This window comes from Corylus avellana, chromosome 3, assembly GCF_965113065.1.
Source record: "Corylus avellana chromosome 3, dhCorAvel1.hap1.2, whole genome shotgun sequence".
In the NCBI taxonomy this organism is placed as follows: domain Eukaryota; kingdom Viridiplantae; phylum Streptophyta; class Magnoliopsida; order Fagales; family Betulaceae; genus Corylus; species Corylus avellana.
Genome location: NC_142492.1, coordinates 10,019,176 through 10,042,266, shown reverse-complemented (window position 1 = coordinate 10,042,266; position 23,091 = coordinate 10,019,176). Strand labels below are relative to the sequence as shown.

The following is a 23,091-nucleotide window of genomic DNA, read 5'->3' as shown; positions in this document are numbered from 1 at the left end:
GAGGGACGTGAGATGAGATCGAGGAGAGAGGAGAGAGAATATTTTTTTTTAATTTAATAATCCTTTGGATCGCTACAGTTGAACCCAAAACATGGGGTTCAACTGTAGCAGCTGATGGTTTAGGGAACCATATAGGGAATCTGCTGTGGGACATTTTTTGCGATTTTTTAGACATATTCCCTAAATTTAGGGAACAGACTCCCTTATAGGGAGTCTGCTGGGAATGCTCTTACACTCAACGGAATTCAATTATTTTACAACTTGCTTATGTGGTGCTTTATCTAAGGTCAATGGGAAATGATTGGTTGCAGTTAATAGACATGCGGTTACTCTATTTTAAGCCGTAGATTATGACGATGGTGGGCATCGGATGGCGAGGGAGAAGAAGATGGCGGCAGAGGTGCACGCTGGACCGTCAGGAGTATGAAGGTCGTTGATGCTTTCCATCTCATAGAGGTTCATAATTACGCAAGCTGTACTTCCACTAGGTACTTTCAAATGACGGTATTTCCATTTTCTTTCTTCTTTTACCAAAAAAAATATGGTACGTCTGTTTTGCTTTTATTTATTTTGAAGTCAAATAGCTGATAATTGATATGGTGTACACGTAGGGTTCTGCGGCGAACGGATTTGTTGGAGTGGGAAACACCCTTTTCGCATTCCATCTCCGAGCAAATAGGAAGTTTGGGCCGTGTTTGGCAAAAGATTGGACTGACCATAAGAAATTTTCGTTGAGCAATAGAGGCAATTTTTGAGTCGTCGCTAAAGACTAATTTTCCTATAATTTTCTTGTAGTAATATAAGTATTGTCACATTAACTCAATAATATAAAAGTTAAATTAGAGATAAGTATTTGAAATTAAGAGAATATACTATGTGTTCTCTAAGCGTTCTTGTAATCTTAGGTGTTAACGTGAATAGTGCCCTGCCTCTCCCCAAGTCTTAAGAATGAAAATGATCATATTGCTGTCCAAGGTGTAGTGCGATGCCACTTGCCATGAAGATCATCTTCCAGCTGTCAATCATGCAAGGAAAGAAATGAGTGTTGCTATCAATAGCCTTTGCGGTTGCTGGACATACAAAGAAGGAAATGAGCTTTGCTGTCAATCACGTAGGAATGGAAAAGAGAGACAATTCAAAATATTCACTCAAGGAAAGATTTGTCCTATTCAACCATCACAGTAAATGGAATTCGTCTCATCAAGGAAACATCCAATGGAGAAGCTCACTTATGGGAAATACTTGACCAACAATTATATGTGGAATTGTTTTGTTGTAAATCATATCTTGTCTCATTGCTTTGCCTTGTATATCACCAACCACGTGGTGTACATATTACTGTTCACAATCAATAAAAATTTTCTCTCTTTGTTTGAAAACTTTCACCAGGTGAATATTATTTTAAAAATAACTTCTATAAGAAACTGGCACTTATTTTTTTCACATGGTTTTTAAAAAATGGTTACTTACATTTTTAGTACTTAGGTTTTCACGTTTTTATTTTCTTTCACCAAGGTTTTAATTCATATCAGATATGGTACCTAACTTATGGGTAATGGAAATGCTAGGTGATCTCTTAGTGCCCTCTTAGTTCTAAGTTAATATTATTTTATTTTATCTCACGTTTTTATTTTCTCTCACTTGTTTTAAAAAAAATAATATCAACTTAGAACTAGAAGGATACTAAGAGAACACACCATAATAACACTTAGCATTTTCCTGTAGGTAAATACTAATTTAGTACCTCTGTCATCATTTTGATAACCAAACTAATAGACTCAATGGGGTTGGTTTCGGCCACCCCTTTTTGGCCTATGAGCCACCCCCAACTTGACCGTAGGGGTGGCCAAATCAACCTCATGACAGTCTTTATTTATTTTTAGGGGAAAGTCCACTTAACCCCCTCAAACTACCACTCAATTGACAATGTCCCCCCCAAACTTTCAATTGTGACAATGTCCCCCCCAAACTACCAAAAATTGTCAATGTTCCCCCAATGACAAAATTACCCTTAGTAAAATTTAAAAAAAAAAAAAAAAAAAAAAAAACTAAAACTTCTAGAAAAAACCTAAAACTAACAAAAAAGAAAAGAAAAAAAAAATCCAAACGATGGCCAATTTTTTTTTTTTTAAAATTTTTTTTTTATAATTTTATTTAAATAAAAATTTACGTTTAAAAAAATAAAATTTTCGTTTAATAAAATGAAATTTTTTGTTTTTTAAAACTAAATAAAAAAATTAGTTTTTTTTTTTTTAAGAATAAAAATTTCCGTTTAAAAAAAAAATAAAAAATTTTGTTTAAAAAAAATTGTTTTTTTTTTAAAATATTATCTTTCAATTAAAATTTTTTGTTTTTTAAAAAATCAATTTTTTTTTTTACTTTATAGGGGTATTTTTGTCTTATTGAGAAATCTATAGGGGCATTTTTGTCCTATGGTTAGTCTTGGGGGGGACATTGACAATGTTTTGGTACTTTGGGGGGGACATTGTCACAATTGAAAGTTTAGGGGGGACATTGTCAATTGAGTGGTAGTTTGAGGGGGGTATGTGGACTTTACCCTTATTTTTATTATTATTATTCAAATATGGGAAACGGGTTAGAGGGGATCGCACAATAATAAAGGGATGAGCATTCCAACAACAGAGCCCAAATAGAAGAGACGGTACAAACAAACAGAGAAATAATAGGCAATGATTTCTTTCATGATTCTGAAAGAATCATAAATGAGTCGAGCATTTCCAAGGATTGCACAAGACGATAACAAATGGTAAAATGACTAAATGAGGAGCCCCAACCGGTAAAGGCAACAACTATTGTGAAATGGTTGTTGTAGGAAACGTACTGCAAAAAATTGGAATGTAGTCGTTGATAATGAACAGACACCAGTTACAAAAGTCTCATCCACTGGATCAAACCACATAAGAATTAGGAGACAGCAACCCACAAAAACCAAAAAGTGTAGCAAAACAGAAAAACAACAAATTAATGGAAAACAACTAAACAAGAGTTATGAAAAATAATATTTGGGTCGAGTAATAGCTCAAAAGTTCTTGTATTTTTATCCTCGCTTGTCATGAGTAGGGGTGTCAATCCGGTCCCGACTCTCGGTTATTGGCCAAAACCGGGCGGTTATTATAACAAGTCGGTTTCGATTGGTACCTGGTTATTCGAACCGGGTAATCGATTTTAAAAAAAATTTGTATTTTGGGCTTATTCGAACCCTAATTTTTGTATCTGAACCCAACCCAAAGTCTCACAAATCCTCATAATTTCTAGCTTTTAATCCCACAAGTATAATGAAATTTACAAGAAAATTGTAAGGATTTTACCTATGGCCAAAATCCTTCTTCTTCTTCTTTTCCTTCTTCTTTTTCTTTCTTTCTTTTTTCTTCCTTCACGGCCAGCTGCTCTCTATCTCTATCTCTATCTCTATCTCGTTTTCCCTCTCTCTCTCTCTCCCTCTCTCATGTGTGTGAATGTGTGTTGGCATGGAAGAGAAGAGAAGAGAAGAAAGTGAGAGGAAGAAGAGAAACAAAGGAGGGGGCTGTGTGTGAGGGACACTAAAAGAGGCAAGAGTGAAGTCGTAAACCCTAAACGGCTAAACCTAAAGTGAAAACAAAAGCAATATATATATATTGGTATCCAATTACTCGGTTATAACTGGATGCCAAAAATCGGAACCAAAATTGAGGTACACAGTTACTGAATTTTTTCACTTGGTTTTCCGTTATTTTTTAACACCTCTAGCGAGCTAATATTTGGGTGAAATAATAAAAAAATGTGAATGGAGCTACTACTACTAGGGAGTCGGTGGGTTTTGCTTTATGCGAAAACAAATGGTTATTTAATACTAAGACTCTTTCTTAGCAACAAGCACCAGTGGTCTAGTGGTAGAATAGTACCCTGCCACGGTACAGACCCGGGTTCGATTCCCGGCTGGTGCACTTCTCGTTGAGCTGTGAAGAGACTTGGGTTTGACGTGATGGTAGGGTCCATCACCAGCGTCTGATTCTTCGGACGAAATAAAATCCACCTGAGCTCAACAAAACATTCTTTTTTTTTTCTTGAATGCATTTTTTTTAAAAAATAATATTAATAATTTAGGGAAAAATCCACTTTATCCCCCTGAAATTTCAGGAGTTTTTCAATTTAAACCTTCCGTTTCCGTTAAATTGGACGGAAATTTCTAAAATTACATAATTACCCTCTGACTTTTTTTAAAAAAATTTCCGTCCAATTTAACGGAAATTGTAACGGAAGGTTTAAATTGAAAATTTTTGAAACATTGGAAGGATACATTGCCACTTTTTAAACTTTGGGGTTCAAATTGAAAAACTCCTGAAACTTCAGGGGGGGTAAAATGAATTTTTTCCAATAATTTATATATAACATGTGTCACCCTATAAAAAGCATTGACGTTGATGACGCAATCAGTTTAAAAAACTAGAATATTTAGAATACATGTAATTTAAAAAAATATAATCAAACGTTTGGTAAAATTATAATTCAATCTTTAAATAGTTTTTTTTTTTTTTAAAAAAAATATATATAACTCGATCTTTAAATAGTATTTTTTTTAAAAAAAAATTCATATTGCTTGTAGTTTGAAAACCGCCTTGGCCAACAGAATTTTATTTTATTTTATTTTTAAATGTTTTTACTCTAATTTTTGTTTAAGTACATAATGTGTTTTTTGAGACAACAAAAGAAGAGGGAATTTCATGACTGTTCAAAGCAACAATCTGTCAATCTTAATAGCCATAAAGTGCCAAGTGCGCCATTAGCCTATTGCTACGCAAACGCGCTTGGGTGCGGGTCAGAATATACAAGTGCATACGCGTAAGGTTTTTTTTTTTTTTTTTTTTTTTTTGAGAAAAAGCTCATACGCTGAAGTTTTTTTTTTTTTTTTTTTTGAACAAGAAACCTTCTTGAATATCATATAGAAACAGAGTTTTAAAAACTCTTAAGAGACAAGAGCAAGTTGCTCTAAAGATACAATAGAAAAAATACAATCTGGGCTCTCCTCTAGCCATATCCTATCATGTACATTAAGAAGAGATTGCTTCGCCAATAAATGAGCAGCCATGTTAGCTTCTCTCTTCACGTGACTCGCCACCCAACTCCTCCGTGTGAATAAGACACTACGTATATCTTCAACAATCTGTCCATAGGAGCTCCAATCTTTGTTCATATTTCGTAGTGCTTGGATTACTAGAAGAGAATCACCTTCCAAAATAATGTCTGGCAGCCCCAACTCACAGCATAACTCAGCCGCCATTAACGCACCCATAGCCTCTGCATGCACTGGTTCAGGATAGCCTACTGTTCTCTTTCTTTGAGCAGCAACTACAACACCCCTATGATCACGAACAACTAATCCACATCCCATATTTTTTGTACGTATATCTAATGCTATGTCCCAATTTATCTTATAATGGCCAAAAGGAGGAGATTTCCATTTTTCCGGGGACTGCATTTTCGAATGGACCATAGCTGATTTCATCTTTGTGTCTACAACGGACAACTGAGCCAGCAACTCCCCAGCTTCATGTACAACCAACTTCGGATGTTTAAAAATACCACCATAGACAACAGTGTTTCTCCTAGCCCATATCATTTTAGCTGTAATTGCAAAAGCATTCACCTCAGCTTTGCTGCATCTACTAATAATAGCATCCATAACCTCGAGGAACGAAGAGAAATTGCCTGTAGTTTTTTGGATTCTTCTTGCACAAACCCCCCATACATCCTCTGCTGATGGACACTCCCACAAAATGTGTAGAACTGTCTCCCTCTCCATTTTGCAAAACAGGCAGACATCCTCTTCTACTACATGCCTCTTCAAGAGATTGTCCTTAGTGGGGAGAATATTTGAAGTATTACTTTAAAGCAATTGTTTTATCTGTGTTGGCGTTATAAATGCCAAGTTGACTTTTTAAAAAAAATTATTTTTCTATATCCAACTCTCTTCATTAAATTCTTTTTAAAACATTTTATTTAAAATATTTTCAAACTACAGAATAAATGTGAAGGTAGCATGAGGTGTCCCACTGAAGAAGCACAAAAAATAGGTATTTATAATTAAAGATTCGCATCAGATCAACAAGCACCAGTGGTCTAGTGGTAGAATAGTACCCTGCCACGGTACAGACCCGGGTTCGATTCCCGGCTGGTGCACTCTCGTTGAGCTGTGAAGAGCCTTGGGTTTGATGCGATAGTAGGGTCTATCGCAAACGTCTGATCATTCGGACGAAATAAAATCCACCTGAGCTCAACAAAAATTCCTTTTTTCGGCTTGAAATACTTTTGTCTTTTTACCACAAATTCCAATTTTGTTTTATTTTGGTTTAGCGGATTCAAATATGCAGTTTCAACAATTGAGAGAAATCATTGCCACTTTTTTTTTTTTTTTTTTTTTTTAAATAATATCTACCTAGAACCCGAAGAACACCTAACATAGTCTTTTAAAAAAAGTTTGGAAGTCCCCCAGGGGTAGCTCAATCGGTTAAGGACCATGCCTTATTAAGCGAAGGTCACTAGTTTGAATTCTCCTCCACCCTTCTTATGCAGACTTGTCACAAAAAAAAAAAAAAAGTTTGATAAAATTGTAATTCCATATTTAAAATTGTACAATTTTGAAAAAAATAATCCCATTGCTTATGGTTTGCAAAACGTGAAATTGCTATTTTTTTAAAAAAACACGCACTTCTAAAGGGGACGTTTTTAAAAGCACACACTTTGCCTGGAAAATGATTGGCCAAATGCACTCTTTGGTTAAAAAAAAAAAAAAGAAAAAAGAAAAGAAAAGAAAGAGTAATGCTATAAATTATATTTTTATTTTACAACTATATCACAATGTTGACTTGATAAATTTAAGACACAATTAATGAAAATGCAATTTTAAAAAACACAGTTAAATATTTGATAAACTTTTAATTTGATATGTAAGATTGTAATTCAACTTTTAAAATCGTGTGTATATATATATATATAAAATAACCCCATTGCCTATGGTTTTAAAATGTCAAAATGTTACTTTTTAAATGCGCTCTTGAAGGCGACACTTTCCGATTTTATTTAAAAACACACTTTTAGCCTCTGAAATAAATGGTTTAAACGCACTATTTGTTACAAAATACAAAAAAAGTAATACTAAAAATCATATTTTATCCCACAACGATCTCTCTGATGTGACAATCTTAATTAACTATTATATTAGCCATTATTGAAAAAATAATAATAATAAGGATTTGGAACTGCTACATTAACATAATAAAATAATTGGAAGATAAAAATGTGATTTCTAATATTATCAATAAAAAATAATAACAATTTATAAAATAATGCAAGAAACCATATGCATTTGTATTTTACAATTATCTTACGATACTGATGTGACAGTTCTAATTAATCCTTAGATTAGTCTATATATATATATATATATATATATATATAAAGGATTAGTTGAGATTCTACCATCAGTATTACGAGATAATTAATTATAGAATAAAAATGTGGTGATAATTTTTATTTGATTTGTTTTTTTAATAATATTAATAATTTATAAAAGACATGTGTCACATTCTAAAAGGCATTGACCTGGATCGACGTTAGTATTATGGATGGAAAGGCCATTCTTGTTTATTGGATGCACATAGATACCAACGTGTTATAAAAGTGTACTTAACAAAAAAAAAAAAAAAAAAAAAGGAAAAAATACAAAAAGAAAAGAACGATTTTGATTTGTAATAATCCAAACGATCCGTTATTTGCAGTTTCAAAAAACCGTTTCCCTCTTTTCTTTTCCCTCTTTATGTGTCCCTTTCACTCTTCACTCTCACACACATTCGTTTCCGAAATCCCAAACCAAAAGGAGTCACTGAAAACCGAACCCTATCCAGAAATTGAGAACCCAAACCCTAAGAGATGGGGCATACGATATTGTTTCTCATCTTCGTTCTCGGTTTTCTTGGCCATGAAGGTGTTCACGGAGTCCAGATCCTCTCCAAGTCGAAGCTCGAGAAGTGCGAGAAGAATTCCGACTCCGATAATCTCAACTGCACCAAGAAGATTGTCTTGAACATGGCGGTTCCCAGTGGCTCCGTAAATATTCTTCTCTTTCTTTTTCCTTAACGTAACATTTTGTGTACTCCGTGTTTAATTTAGTTTTGAGTTTTTTAGAATTGTTTTACTCCGATTTTATAGTGTATTTTTTTGTGCATTTGGTGTTGTGATTGGTAAAATTGACGTTTCGATTTTTTCGCAACTAAGAAGAACTGAGAAATTACGTTTATTTAGGAAAATTCCAAAGTTCCAGTAAATTCCTAGGTGAGTAAATCACGAATATGGTATAGGTGAAATCAATGGAAACAAACGAAGATATGTGATCTCTATCATTGTCTTAATAGCATTACACTTCATTGAAATTGTAGTAAGGGTACTTTTAAGATTAATTCAAGATTAGTGGAAAAATCTGACAGTTTATCCTAGAAAATGTAGAGGATGTTGATTCGTAGCTCTTAATAAGGTTGTTGTACACTTTATAGAAATTGTAGCAAGCATGCTTTTGAAATTAATTCAGCGTTTAGAAATGTCAGCCTGTATAGACTTAAAATTTAGTACAGCTTATTCTGTGTATTATTGCTTAACAATTATCTTTAAATTCCATGTAAATTGTCTTTTGATTATACAGAGTGGTGGAGAGGCCTCAATAGTGGCGGAAGTAGTGGAGGCGGAGGAGAACTCAACTACTAACAAGATGCAAACTCTGCGAATACCACCAGTGCTAACAGTCAACAAATCTGCTGCATACGCCGTGTATCAGCTAACATATATTCGAGTATGGGAAATATTTTGTTAATTTATGTTGTGTTTCTGTGGGAGTATATGTTTGTGGTTCTAGAAAATATTCTTCTTTATTTTATAGGAACTAATTTGTTATATACCAAGTGTTTATTCTATTTTCTTCTATCCCCAAAAAGAATTGTGTACTTTATATAGAGCAAGAAATTTGAATCTTAGCTGTGGCAACCCAAAAGAATAAAAATCTTCTACAAAAAGTTTAGCTAGGTGAATCTGATAAGTAGAGAACAAGTTATTAGGAGAAATGGTTGTCCGTAATTTAAACGTTTGCCCATCCTAGATGCTTTGATTAAGTAAACCTTCTACTTGTTACATACCCTGATTTCTAATTTAGTTAGTTGTTATAACATTTGAGAATTAAACATTTTTCCAGGATGTTTCTTATAAACCTGAAGAGTTTTATGTTAAGACACGCAAATGTGAGCCAAATGCTGATGCAAAAGTTGTGAAGATATGTGAGAGGCAAGGAATCTTCTAATTTTTTCCCGATATTTCATTCTAATTTTTATTTTCAATATGACTTTTCCATGTCTATCTTTTAACTATTGTGCAAAATTTGTTGGTTTAAGTAATAATTGTGCTATTCCAATGTTTGCACTTCTATTTTGGACTTTTGATTTTAGCAGTTTATTCGCATATACCGATAACACAGCCATAAAGTGGAAGAGCTCTGCTAGATAATTGGTTGAACATATAAAATATATTCGGCTGTAAAAATGAAAAGAAAAGCCAATGAGCTCAAGCACAAATGACACGTCCTTCCTTTGTAAGAAAAGGTGAAGGGTTAGGTCGTAAGTTTTGTATGAGCAAGTTACTAATCACAATTAAAAAAAAAAAAAAAAGGACAATTTTGGTCATATTTAGTTTTCTTTAAATAACTACTATTTTTTTTTTAAAAAAAAAAATTTCTTGACAGTCGTATTAATTGATTTTACAATCTTGCATACAAACCCTGCTTATACACCACCTTACACAAACCTTGGGCCAAATGTTAAATATCCTTAAGGTAGAAATGTTGCTTTTGACTAGATTAGTTCATCTCTCTCAGCAGTTTATTGACATTATCCTTCTCTGCTTGGAGATCATATGCCTGGAAGGTCATTAGATATGCAAACAGCGGACATGGACTCTTAACTTTCATCTTCAGTTTTCACTATAATTTTTTAATTACTTCTTCATCACACATTTATGCTTTTGAATTTCTGCTGGAGATGTCTGCTTCAGCAATCAGTTTGTTATATTGAGAATCTGTTACAATATGCTACTTAGCAAATGTGAAGGATATTTTAATTCAGGCGTAAAGTTTTGACACCAGAATCTACATATTTGATAAATGCTTTGACAATTCAATATCAGTAATATATGTTTTTTAATCTCTATTTAATTGCGCATCAATTTCAATTAATTCCTAGCTTATTGTAGTGAATAATTTGTGTGGTGTTGCTGGCTAGAGGAAGGTCAACAATTTATGCCAGGCTCACAAATACATCAAAACTAACGTCCTTCGGGGTATCAGGTAAAATTGAAACGTGATAAAGAGAAGATTAGTCTTGTATACTAGAGTTGCAACTTTTGGCGCTTTTAATGAAATGCATTACTTATATTTAAAAAAATATTAAAACTAACTCTCCCATTCACTTGTAAGTCCACCTAATTGTGGGCCTCACACATTCTCAACGAAGGAAACCAACAAAATGGGGGTCACCATGACTTGAACCAAAGACCTCCACAACCTTGTCTGTATTATCATGCGTTATTGTGTGTGTGTGTGTGTGTGAGAGAGAGAGAGAGAGATTAACCCCAAAGTTGTCGACTTCTATATATTTTTCATATATTACTAAATAAGAAATATTAAAATATCGCCCTTATATAATACTCTGACAATGTGCCAATGGTATTTGATTTTGGAATGACCGTATAGCCTATTTCATTTTAACTTTCCTTTGTTTTATTTTTGTTGTGCATATACTTGTAAGGTTTGTGTCCCACATTGAGAAAGTATAAAGAATAAGAGTGGTTAATATACCAAAGTGGACCCAAGCCCATTAACTTAGGATTTTGGGCTAGAGTCATGTTCAACTAAGTATATTAATTAATGTACTCTTGGTAAAAACTCCATAACCGCTTTATCTCCCAACAATTGGTATCAGAGCTCATGGTTAGCTTCCGCTGCTGCTGATATGAGTGTCTTAGTTTGATGTGTTTGGCTTGACTCCGGTAAAAAGAGTGGTTTCTCGTAGAGTACGCGTAACACTCTTGTGTGTGGGGGAGTTTGGTCAATGTGAAAGAGACTCACAAGTGAGGAGAGATTTGTTGTGCATACACTTGCGAGGTTTGTGTCCCACATTGAGAAAGTATAAAGAATAAGAGTGGTTAATATACCTAAGTGGACCCAAGCCCATTAGTTTAGGCTTTTGGGTTAGAGTTGTGTTCAACTAAGTATATTAATGTATTCTTAGTAAAAACTCCATAACCGCTTTATCTCCCAACACTTTCAACTATTGAGAACGTGCTTGCCAAGTTTCAGTTAATATATTTGGTGAAACAAGCTACATGCAAATTTATGAGTCGCTTTACAAATTCACAAAAAGGTTAGTTGACTGGCTTTCTTGTCTGTTTTGTAGTTTACGAGATGAAAAGGGTCACATTATTGAGCATACTCAGGTGCATTTCTTCCATTTTGGATCTAATTTGCTTTTGGAGTTGTCATTTTTCTTTTTCTAGTACCTACAATGCCATTTATATGATTATCCTACTTAGTAAAGTTTACTTGAGATTTCTATGGGCATGACTAATTTTTTACATTTGATAATATCTTTATCAGTTTGAACCTTTCGTAGCCTCACATACTCACTTCATTTTGAATCAAATATTCTCTTAATAAACTTCAGTTATTGACAGTAGCTGTATGTGTCATGTTGATGCTTGTAATCATAAGTATTTTTGTGGAAAATAGTCAAGTACGTTATGTTTAGAATCTTGAGGATCTGAAGAATTATCCTAACCTTGATGATCAAGATTTTGATATGTAATAGAACTGCTTAATTACCTTTGAACAATGATCTTGATTGGGTTAAAAAATATAATTATATTAGCTATATCTGATTTTATTCTTCGGTCAGTGATATTTCTGTAGCTCTACCGCTTTTGTCTCTTTATTGCATTTGAATATCCCACACTTGAGGAATACTGTGGATTACATTGAGACATTTATTTATGACATTGAACTTGATTATGCATGTTTTATTTTTTTCTTTTACATTTGTTTTTAACCAGTTTGTGTTTTATTCTTTCTCCTCTTCATATCCTTTCTGCCTAGCCAATATGTTGTCCCTGTGGGCCCCAGAGGCGGATGCCTTCATCATGTGGAAACTTTTGTAAGTGCTTCTTTTTGTTCATAATTCTCCAATTTTCTATGCAGGATGCTTCTTATGGTTCTGTGGTAATTGATTATAAATCTTGTTTCCATCAGTTGACAAGTTGATGAAAGGAAAGGCCAACACTGCACATTGTGTCCGATTTCCAGGTGATTGGTATGGCTGTTTTGTTGCCTTTTTGGTCAGTCTATGAACATTTCTTGATGACATGATTGATTGGATGTTTATAGCAACTTATAGTGTTGTAAGTGCACTTGTGAGTGTTGAGTTCCACATTGAGAAAATATAAAGAAAAAGAGAAGTTAATATACATAAGTGGACCCAAGCCCATTAACTTAAGCTTTTGGGTTAGAGTGATGTTCAAATATGTATATTAATGTATTCTTAGTGAAACTCCCAAACCGTTTATCTCCCCTACACATAGATGCCATATTTGATTGTTTTTGTCAACACACGTGTATCGATCAGTATTTAGTCAAATAATATTTTTTTCATGGTTATATGATTGTTAAAAGTTTCATTATGTATTAAAACTTAGTTTTTAAAGTTTCTTAGAATAGTTTTTGAGTTGACACATTTTTAAGTTTTTTTTTTCTTCATAATGCTACACTCTTAATAAATAATCAAATACCATACATTTAGTCAGTGTATGACTTGCCAAATTAAAATGGTTGGTGAAGAAGCTCTTAATTGAGATCATAGTTAGTCTGGTATTATCTATTCTCCTCATAATTTTCATTTCTTACACCTGGATTACGGATTGAAGGTTCAGCTTATAGAAAATTCTGCATTATCAATCTACTGTGTATATTTTTATATTATTATTATTTTTTTGTTAAGTCATCTTCTAAATTTCGCAAACGATTTTGCATTATGGCAGAATTAATAGATATATATTTTTTTTATGTACTTAGGTTCCATGTGTTTGGTATTGGACAGCGATCATTGGGATTCAGTGTTCGTATTCAGGTCAAGATTGGATCTAAAATTTCGGTACGCTGTTTCTTAATATCCTTGTACTTTATCTAACAAGAAGCACGTGCAATGCTGGTAAAACTAAAGCATTGATATATGTAGATAATTCATATAGAGATATATATAATGGTAGATACATTGGAATTCAATGATTCGTCAGTGAATGGCAAAGCAACATATCTTTTCTGATAAGGATATTCAAGTGCAGAGGGAATATAATGATAAATATGAGATTAATAATTAATGATTGCTTGGTGACTGTTGACTCCACTCCCCATCTTCTATTAAACACAAAGAAGATATATCAACTTTTTGTGCTCATCTTCTGAAATAGACTTCACACCACGTGATCCAGTTCAAATATTGAATAAATTGGGACACATGATGCTGAAAAACACTGAGTTTTCTGGCTGGGTAGTATATCTGATCCTAGAGCTAACCTATGCAAGGAAGATGGTGAGACTACGTGCCAATTAATTGAAGAAGTGCCAGGATAGTGAAGTAGCAGGTTGTAGTGATTAGGAAGAGGGGAAATAACTTAATTGTGATATGGATTAAGGATTGGAGGAAAGACTAGGAAAATTATTTAAAGCCTTATAACAAACTAGGAAGCATTAACTACAAAATATTTGTTGCTTAGCTAGTATAGAAATTAGCAAAAATTCCAAGTGAGACATTTCTGGATAAACTCTTCAAAAAAAGGGCAGCTAAATTGGAGTGGCCAGCTCACGATTCCATTCATTCTGTCTGTTAGTTTTGGCTTCCAGAGAGAGGGAATGCTGTGTGGCACTAACTGGCGCCCCATCACGCTAGTTTACCTTCATTTGTTATGTTTTTATCTTTCTGATTCTGTATTTATATTCTTGCTGGACTGAAAATGGAAATATTTCACATACATTGACACCCTTTAGCTGAATGATTGTTAGGTCATGTAATTTTCAAGCTTCAGTTTATTACTTTGTGTTTCATTGTGTCAAAGCAAAAAGTCCACGTTATAACTTTATTGACTAAGACTTTGTTGGCCTTTTTTTGTTAGCAGGAAGTGATTGTGGGTCCTGAAAACAGAACAGTAACATCCACTGATGATTTCCTAAGGGTTAATCTTATTGGTGATTTTGTTGGATATACAAATATACCGACATTTGAGGACTTCTACCTTGTAATACCGAGGCAGGTATACTTATGCATAGATTTATGATTAATATCCATTGACTTCAAGTGCTATAATCAAAAATATTTACCAAAACATTCTTTTTACTCTTCCTAGTTCTTTCTTATTTTTGGCATCTTCATCAAACAAAATTGTTGTATTAAGCTAATTATTTATTCAAAAAAAAATTGTAATTAGTTTTTTAAGTGGGCCAAGATGGACTTAGTTTGAACAAGGATCTTGTGAAATGGGATATCCGATTTGCCTTATTTGTTGCTATTGTTGTTATTTGTATTGTTGGCTTTTGCACATGTTTTTTGAAGTTATGGCTCTAGTGAAGTAGCTGTTGGAAAGTCGGCATGTCTGCAGAATGTATAAAACATAGTTACACACAAAAATGTGTTGTTCCAATTAAACTGAAAAATTGGCAAATTAGGTTTAGAGCTTGAATTAGAATCCGATGCCATGTATAGTTATTACATGATACCTGTTAACATCTTATACTGATTATTAGACATTACAACTAATTTTGTTAGCTTCTTATAATGTATGTATTACGTAAATGTTGACATAGTGCATAGAATGTGTTGTGAGTGGTATAATTTAGGGTGTCTTTCAAGTTGTATTGTTCTGATATCTTAAAGGAAAAAAAGAATAGAATATGGCGTGAAGTAAGCTTTACTTGGCATTTTACAGTGCTTTACTAACCCCCATCCCCCCAAAATAAGAAAAGGCCCTAGATGGAATGCATTGATGAAGCAGTACCTGTTTTTCTGGTCCCTGAGTTAGTTGTGGTATTGGTTGGATTGTGGAATAAGATTAAGGTATATGGTAGTTGTAGGATGACAACTGTATTTTATGTTGGGATGTGCATGATGGAACATGGTTGGATCAGAAGAAAATAGTGCCAAATGTACATATGCTCCGGAAGTTCTTACAAAGTTGAGTTACGCGATCTGCAAGGTTTAACTGTAGGTCTAATTTTGAGCTATTCTTCTTTAGTCTCTTAGAAAGGTTCTACTTATCCAAAATACCATGTGTGGCATACATTACATGGTTGGATAAATTTTAGTGTCTAGGATACAAATTTCTGTCATATCTCTTTGAAAATTGAGCTTAACTACCTACACCAGGTACCCGTTGTGGCATATATAAGATGTTTATGCCTCCTAGAACATTTGAGTTGAATTGCTGCCAGATATGGTACTAATTTATCATTTGTTTACTGTTTTTGAATGTTAATTGAGTGAGGACTTTAATAGTTGTTCAAAGTTTTATATGTTGCTGAGAGCTTCTTCTTTCTTTTGTGGAAGGGTGATGGTGATCAACCACATGATTTGGGGATGAATTTTTCTATGTGGATGCTGCTTGAGAGAGTTAGGTTTACCTTAGATGGCCTTGAATGTAACAAAATTGGTGTCAGTTATGAAGCATTCAATGGGCAGCCAAGCTTTTGCGCTTCACCATTTTGGAGTTGCTTGCATAATCAGTTGTGGAATTTCCGTGAGGTTAGTGAAATTGAAGTAGCACCTTCTCTAATTTATGTTCCTCATATTAGCCACTTTTCCCCCCTTGATTTCCCTCCTTTTGGAATTGTAGAATTATTGTAAGATGAATTATCTATTGATAATTTATTGCCAAGTCTTTCTCTATGCATCACAAACAATATCTTTTTTGTTGGGGTTCCATCTTTTCATGCAAATTATGAATACATTATCATGTTTGTGCACAGAACAAACTCAAATCCTAAAAACATTGATACTATTAAATCACCACTTGTCCCAAAAGCTTAAACTGATAAGAAGTGATAAATTTAATCATTTAATCAATACTTCCCCTCAGGTATGGGCTCAAACTCGCCTTTAGGTGATGCACAACACGTTGAATATTTAATTGAAATGAGAAGTAAATGGCGGAAATAGGGTTCAAACTCAATACCTCTACAATGATAGCATGTCAAGTTATCATTTATCCAAAAAGCTTAAACTTATAGGAAATAATTGATTTAATTATTTGATTAATATTTTAACACTCCCCCTCACTTGTGGGGCTCAAACTTCTTAATAAGTGAGACCCAACACGTGGAATACTTAATTGAAATGGGAGGCGAATGATAAAGACATGGTTCAAACTAAAGACCTCTGCTCCGATACCATGAAGAAATTCATAAACGTAAAGGAAATTAAAGAGAATAAAGAAAATAAGCACTAAAAATTTACGTGGTTTGGTCTATAACCTACATCCATAGGTTAAGCCCTAGAGGCTACTTTTTTTTTTTTTCCTTCTCTTATTCCTAATGATGTTTATAATACCAATGATCCTTATTTATAGGGAAAATGTGGTAGATGAATACAATATAAATAAGGTAATCAAATCCTTATGATTTGATTATGGAAACATGGATTGAACTCATGATCTTTGCTCTGATATTATGTTAAATCACCACTTATCCCAAAATTTTGAGCTAATAGGAAGATGTAATTTGAATTATTAAATCAATACTTTAACACTTCTCCTCACGTGTGCGCCCAAACTTTCCTTTAATGGGTGAAGCACAACATGCGAAATATTTAATTAAAATGAGAGGTAAATGACGGAGATATGGTTCGAACTCAGGACCTCTACTCTGATATCGTGTTAAATCATCACTTATCATAAAAGGTTAAGCTTATAGGAAATGATTGATTTAATTATTTGATTAATATTCTAATTGATACTGGTATTGGTAATATGATTTTGTTGTGTACTCTAATTTAGGCTATTAGACTACACTGACATTCATCATCTGTTTTGTAATTTTGGCATTTTCTCTTGCCTTTTTTAGAATGAAGTACTTAGAGGATTGTGATTTTTTTTAAGACAACCTGTTTTCTCATAATTAAGTTAAATTAAGAATCGATCTTGTTTTTGACAGGCTGACCTGAACCGAATTAAGAGGAATCAGTTGCCACTATATGGTGTTGAAGGAAGGTTTGAAAGGATAAACCAACATCCAGTTATGTTTCAATAATTTCTGAATTATATATGTTAAATTACTAGTTGTCCCAAAATTTAAACATATAGGAAATGGTGAATTTAATTATTTAATTAATCTTCACACTTTTCCTCACATGTGGGATTAGACACCACGTAGAATATTTTAATTGAAAATGGGTGGTAAACTGTGAACTAAGGGTTTAAATTCAAGACCTCTGTTCTGATACCATATTAAATACCATATTATTTAATTCATATTCTAACATCATATACCTTTGAATGTTTGCTATTTCTTTTTATTTATCACTTTGACTTGGGTGCAGAATGCAGGGACACATTCATTTTCCATAGGAGTCATTGAAGTTCTCAATACAAATCTTCTAATTGAGCTAAGTGCTGATGACATAGAATATGTTTACCAAAGGTTAATATTACTTTTTTACGTCTCTGCCTACCATAAGTTGAAGTACCGATTTAGAGATAATCTGCTTTTCATGGATACATAAACTATTTGTTTAATCAAATTTTGCCAGCATGGGTTGTTAGTTTATTAAGCACTTGATCTTATTAACTGGTATGACACCTCAGTAGTCAACTATATATATATATGTACAATTTAGGTTATTTGATTTCCAATAATTAGTTTGTAAGTTTTGAATTGAATGGGAACCTGAAAATGTTATTTCTAACACCTTTGAGCTTCTCAGGTTTCTGGATTTTAAACAGAGATGTAATACAAGATTTAGGACATCCAAAATCATTTACAATATTTTTGGAGATGTTACAATGAGTTAATTTTGAAGAAGGTTATGGAAGAGAACTTGAATTTAGCTCAGTGCAAGTTTTACCTTTCTAGTATGGCTGATATTGTACAAGATTTAGAACGTCCAAAATCGTTTTCAATACCTCTGGAGATGATAGATTAAGTATTCTGAAGAAGATTGGGGAGAGACTTGAATGTAGCAGCATTAGGAAAAAAATCTAAATATATTGTATGACTGATGCAATAATAGATTTAGAACATACAAAATAGTTGTCAATATCTCTGGAGATGTTGCATTGAGTCAATTTTGAAGAAGATTATGGGAGAGAACTTGGATTTAGCATTGAGCAAATTTAATTATCTACTATGACTTCAAAGACTTCATGATTCTAACATATTTATTTGCCTTTGTTTGTCCGTACATGTGTGACTTTTTGTTCTAGTAGTTGTAAACATTTCCATATTTGTTTTGAAATCATGCCAAGTGGTATTTTTCTTATTTTTTTGATATCTCAGAAGATCTTCATTCTTTGACAAGTTAAGAAGCTTTATTTATGCTGCCTTGGCTTATATACTTCCATATTTTTTTAGGAGTCCTGGAAAAATCTTAAGTGTCAGCATACCAACATTTGAAGCACTTACTCAATTCGGAGTGGCTACAATCACAACTAAGAATACTGGTGAACTGGAAGCATCATATAGTTTAACGGTATTGCTATTGAAGTTTTCCTTATCATGTCCTGTAATAATGTCAATTATCTCATTGTTGATTATGCTGAGAGAATGTAGCTTCTTGTTAGCTTGGGGTTTTCCCCTAGTTGGATTAAGGAACGTTTTGATGTTTTCTTTTACTTTTAGAAAATCACTAGGTTGAGTAAATTACGTAGGATGTAACCATGAAATTTCAAATGCCTCTTTTCATATTTCTGATAATGACAATGCTGTTCTATACTGGTTTTTTGGTTTTTTTTAGTATAGAGTGCGTTATTTTGGGACAAGGATGGTCTACTGTTGTTGGGATTATCAGCTACTAGAAGTTTAGTATTATGTAATCTGGGCTTATAGTTTTGTGGAGCACGAGATTGATGTTATCATGAAAGATTTTATGTTGAATTCTATGTGTTCCTTCCATAAATGGAAATGGTCACATTACATTCTCTAAAATTGTTTTGACATCTTGTTTCATTGATGAAACTTCAAATAGACTGAATTGGTTTTCTCTGCTATTCAGTTCCTTCAATGCTTACTTGTGGTTTTGACTACTGTATGAAGAAATTGAAGTTTTCTGAACTAGAATGTTCATGATCTCAAGAAGAAAAATGAAGAAACCTCATGGACATTTACTTGATTGTGATGTAGCAATTTACACGATAAAATTTATGTGTATCTACTATATATATTTCTTGTTGAGTAGCATACAGTACGGTAGCTTGAAGAAATTATATAAAAATGAATTAAAACAATGGATAGAAACTTTCCATGAAAATAATTATAAATTTTGTGAAGCTGTATTAACTATGCCCTCGGAGAATGCAACCCTGTGGTTTCATTTGTGATGAAGTTTTCATTTTTGCAGTTTGATTGCACAAGAGACGTCACAATCATGGAGGTACCTTTTTTTTCGCATAGTTTTCAATCCAAGTTTCTCAGGATTTTATTCATTACTATTATTATTATTATTATTATATTCATGAAGGATGCTGTTTTTGAAAGCTTAGATGGTTTCAGGAACAATTCTTTATTATGAAGCCGAAAGAAATTACAAATCGGTCATTTAAACTCTACCCAACTACCGATCAAGCTGCAAAATATGTATGTTCAGGTATGATAAATACTAGAATTATGGTGGAATCATGGGCTTCTCTTTTTGCGAATGATCAGTAAGGTAGCGGCATAAACTAAATCTTGGTCAATTATCATGTTTTAATGCAGCTATATTAAAGGATTCTAATTTTAATGAAGTTGATAGAGCTGAGTGCCAATTTACTACCACAGCTACTGTTCTGGACAATGGATCACAGGTTTGGTGTTAGTCTCGAGAATATGTTTTGTCTAGTACATCTTCCTTTCCTTGAGATAGGAAAACTAAGCAAAAAATTATCATGAAGGGACCTTAAAATCGATCAAAGTATGAGAGGAAAGAAATATCTATTTACAGTTTGAGATGTTCCTGTAACATGATAGTAGTTTTTTTTTTTTAACGAAGCCTTTTTTCCAACTTATTTGATTATGTGGGATAAAGCTTCAGAATTAAAAAGATTATGTGGTTCTAGAAGTTGTTCAGTATCAAAAGGATATTCTAGGATGTTGATAACCTTGAAAAGTTTGGCTGGATATTTTGTTTGATAAATTCTTCATGTTTGAGAATGGAGTTTTGGTCACTAGAAAACTAATATATGAGCAAAACAGATTAAAAAAAATAGAGTTCACAAACGTTATAAACATATGGAACAATAACTTCATAAAATACGCAGCATTTGGGTGAAAACTACAGAATTGTTTGTGAATTCCTCTAAGTAACCTTTGATTAAAAAATAAAAATAAAAGGTGTTAAGGCAACTCTAAATTGTTATGGCAACAATGACGATACTGACAAAATCACCGGTTTCAATTTATCTTCTTGACTACATTGGTATATAGTAACCAAATGTGGCTTTTTTATGCTAGCTCAGAAGATGTATTTGATTGCAAAATCACAGACTCCTTTACCCACTATTTACCTCTTTATCTATTTGTCTATTGGTGTGATGGATATAAGCTCTTATGGACCTGGAAGAGAAACACCAGAGAAAGCTGCTTTCCACTAAATTTATGGCAGATAAACATGAAGCTACTTGTTCTCTTTTCTGCTTTCAAATTCTACCCAGGACCGTTGTCTTGGCCTCAAGAGATGTAAAAAAATATTTAGAGAGGACTATCATATTTCACCTTTCCTAGCAGAGAAAGAGGGGAAAAGAAAAAGGAAAACAGGGGGACCCCTGAATTTCATTTCATTTGCAAATGTGCTAGGAGAAATTTTACCAGTGTTTCCATAGTTTTTCCGATTTGGGGGAAACACATACATAGAGTGTTTTTGTAAGTAGTGATAAATAAGGAACCGTTAATGACAATATTATGGAAACCATCCAATGTTATGCACAAACCATCCAATTCTTGCTTAGGACAGGCTATATGTATTTTTTCGATTGTGAAACTACATGTAGAAAGAAGATTGTACATTTTTTTCCACTTCAGATTGTGCGTAGAATTGCACGTAGTTGTTTTTTTTAAGTAGTGTGTTACTAATTGTTACGTGCCTAAAGTTTCTATTAAGACACTAAATTTAGTAAATTTTGGGATTTGTTTTGGTGGAAAATTCAGATGATAAAAAAAATCAAGTGATGCTTAGGAGTCACCATGTACTTTTGTGGCAATTTATGTGTTATCAAGAGTGACGTTAAGCATTATTTTGTTTCAGAGTACTCCTTTTCAACCACCTAAGAGTATAAATGGTTTCTTTGAGTCTATTGAAAGCATTTGGAACAAACTATGGAAAAGTTTGGTAGACTTTATCACAGGAAGAACTTGCAGGTACTTTTTAAATTTTTTTTTTTTTTAATATATATATATCTTGCAGGCACTTGTTCTATTATGCACGGTGAGACCAATTTTTCCCTCCCGAAATTTTTGAAGTTTTGAGGTTCATTCCAGAAAAACTTATATAAAAAAAATGTGGGGATACTTTGGGTTTGCCTCTTTTATTCTTCTATTCTAGAGCTTGGAAGGGTTTGAGATACAAAAATATAAATATGTTGTCTGTTACATACTGTCACTGAGGCCATTATATTACTTTCATCTAGCGCGTGCGTGTGTTTGTTCTTATGCATATCTGTATATATGCATTATGTTCTGGAAGTTCAGTTACTGATATTCCATTTCCATATTTTTTGGAGAACAGAAGGAAATGCTATGGGTTTTTTGACTTCAGATGCCACATACAGTATATATGTATGAGTTGGATGGTAATGTTTGGTCTACTTTTGGCAATTTTCCCAACTGGTAAACCTTCTTCTTCTCTTTTGTTCTGTTTTTTAATCCAAGAAGTAAATGTTCCATAGAAAAGGCAAATAATACATTATACACTCTGCTCGAGTTGCAGTGCTTGTGCTTCTATGGCTGTTGCATCAAAAAGGACTCTTTGATCCTCTTTATGACTGGTGGGAAGATCATTTTGGGGCTGATTACCAGAGTAGCAGGGGTATTCGGAGGCATGGCGTTGATTTTGACCACCGCCCTCACATTCATGTTAATAAACATCATGAGCAACCAAGGCACCACCGCAAACATGGTCCTCAATATAAGCGCAGAAGCATTTACCATGAAAGAAGGCATAACCATTCCAACAGAGACACTGATTATAATCACTATCTCCATCATGTTCATAAGGACAAACACAAGCACGGTCACAGGAAGAATTTAAGTACCACTCAGCGATGGAAGCAGGGTAGAGAAGATGAATTTCACAAGCGCAAACGTGGGCTGCTGAATGAAGCACAGTTTAATCTTCATGCTAAGCGGAGAGAATAGTCGAATTCCAAATTGATATTTTGGTAATGTTAAAGCTGTATAATACAAATTTTCATTCTTCCTTTTTTTCTGGGGGGGAGGGGCGGAGAAGATGACAATGAAAAATTTACACTAATTCTTGCAAGGAAATTAAGTCTGATGAGTTTGTGTATATTGGATTAACCTTTTTTTTTTCCTTTTTTCTTTTTTCTCTTCCACAATTATATGTTGAGATAAGTTAAATACAAACTTTGTATGTGATCTTGTGCAAAAGCATAGCATGATCATTGTCAGTGGAGAGACCATTATAATAGTTCTCCTCTGCACGCTCTGAATGTATTGTTGACTATTGTCCTCTGCAGGTTGAGACCAGTGATCCTGATGGGCATGGCGCCAAGCTGGAACCTTTAGTATTGTCTTTAGTCACACAAATGACTTGCCTG

The 23,091-nt window shown here is 33.5% G+C and overlaps 2 protein-coding genes and 4 non-coding genes across 6 annotated transcripts; 5 read left to right on the top strand and 1 right to left on the bottom strand.

Annotated features, from left to right (window-relative positions):
- The first annotated feature begins 3,873 nt into the window (after positions 1-3,873).
- Positions 3,874-3,944, top strand: TRNAG-GCC (transfer RNA glycine (anticodon GCC)). The gene has a single exon. It is a non-coding gene; the product is annotated as a tRNA-Gly (tRNA).
- A 9-nt stretch (positions 3,945-3,953) lies between these two features.
- LOC132176811 (small nucleolar RNA snoR114) lies at positions 3,954-4,041 on the top strand. Its single transcript, XR_009439671.2, has one exon. It is a non-coding gene; the product is annotated as a small nucleolar RNA snoR114 (small nucleolar RNA).
- Positions 4,042-4,963: 922 nt separating this feature from the next.
- Positions 4,964-5,800, bottom strand: LOC148586765 (uncharacterized). The gene has a single exon (XM_088514318.1). The coding sequence runs from the start codon at positions 5,798-5,800 to the stop codon at positions 4,964-4,966; it is 837 nt and encodes a 278-aa protein (XP_088370444.1).
- Positions 5,801-6,106: 306 nt separating this feature from the next.
- TRNAG-GCC (transfer RNA glycine (anticodon GCC)) lies at positions 6,107-6,177 on the top strand. Its single transcript has one exon. It is a non-coding gene; the product is annotated as a tRNA-Gly (tRNA).
- Positions 6,178-6,185: 8 nt separating this feature from the next.
- LOC132176812 (small nucleolar RNA snoR114) lies at positions 6,186-6,273 on the top strand. The gene has a single exon (XR_009439673.2). It is a non-coding gene; the product is annotated as a small nucleolar RNA snoR114 (small nucleolar RNA).
- Positions 6,274-7,813: 1,540 nt separating this feature from the next.
- On the top strand, positions 7,814-23,090 carry HAP2 (hapless 2). The gene is made up of 19 exons (XM_059587689.2): positions 7,814-8,103; positions 8,693-8,839; positions 9,236-9,324; positions 11,487-11,526; positions 12,182-12,239; positions 12,335-12,395; positions 13,154-13,232; positions 14,254-14,388; positions 15,678-15,872; positions 17,279-17,359; positions 17,664-17,764; positions 18,695-18,812; positions 19,680-19,712; positions 19,832-19,925; positions 20,036-20,124; positions 21,561-21,673; positions 22,041-22,141; positions 22,242-22,692; positions 23,011-23,090. The coding sequence occupies exons 1-18, from the start codon at positions 7,927-7,929 to the stop codon at positions 22,667-22,669; spliced, it is 2,139 nt and encodes a 712-aa protein (XP_059443672.2). The 5' UTR covers positions 7,814-7,926; the 3' UTR covers positions 22,670-22,692; positions 23,011-23,090.
- The last annotated feature ends 1 nt before the right edge of the window (position 23,091 follows it).

Excerpts from the sequence above, each read along its gene's own strand:
- LOC148586765 (XM_088514318.1), bottom strand. The coding sequence starts at position 5,800 with ATGGAGAGGGAGACAGTTCTACACATTTTGTGGGAGTGTCCATCAGCA.
- HAP2 (XM_059587689.2), top strand. The coding sequence starts at position 7,927 with ATGGGGCATACGATATTGTTTCTCATCTTCGTTCTCGGTTTTCTTGGC. Across the intron at positions 9,325-11,486 it reads GTTGTGAAGATATGTGAGAG|TTTACGAGATGAAAAGGGTC; the intron begins GCAAGGAATCTT and ends TCTGTTTTGTAG. Across the intron at positions 14,389-15,677 it reads ACCTTGTAATACCGAGGCAG|GGTGATGGTGATCAACCACA; the intron begins GTATACTTATGC and ends CTTTTGTGGAAG.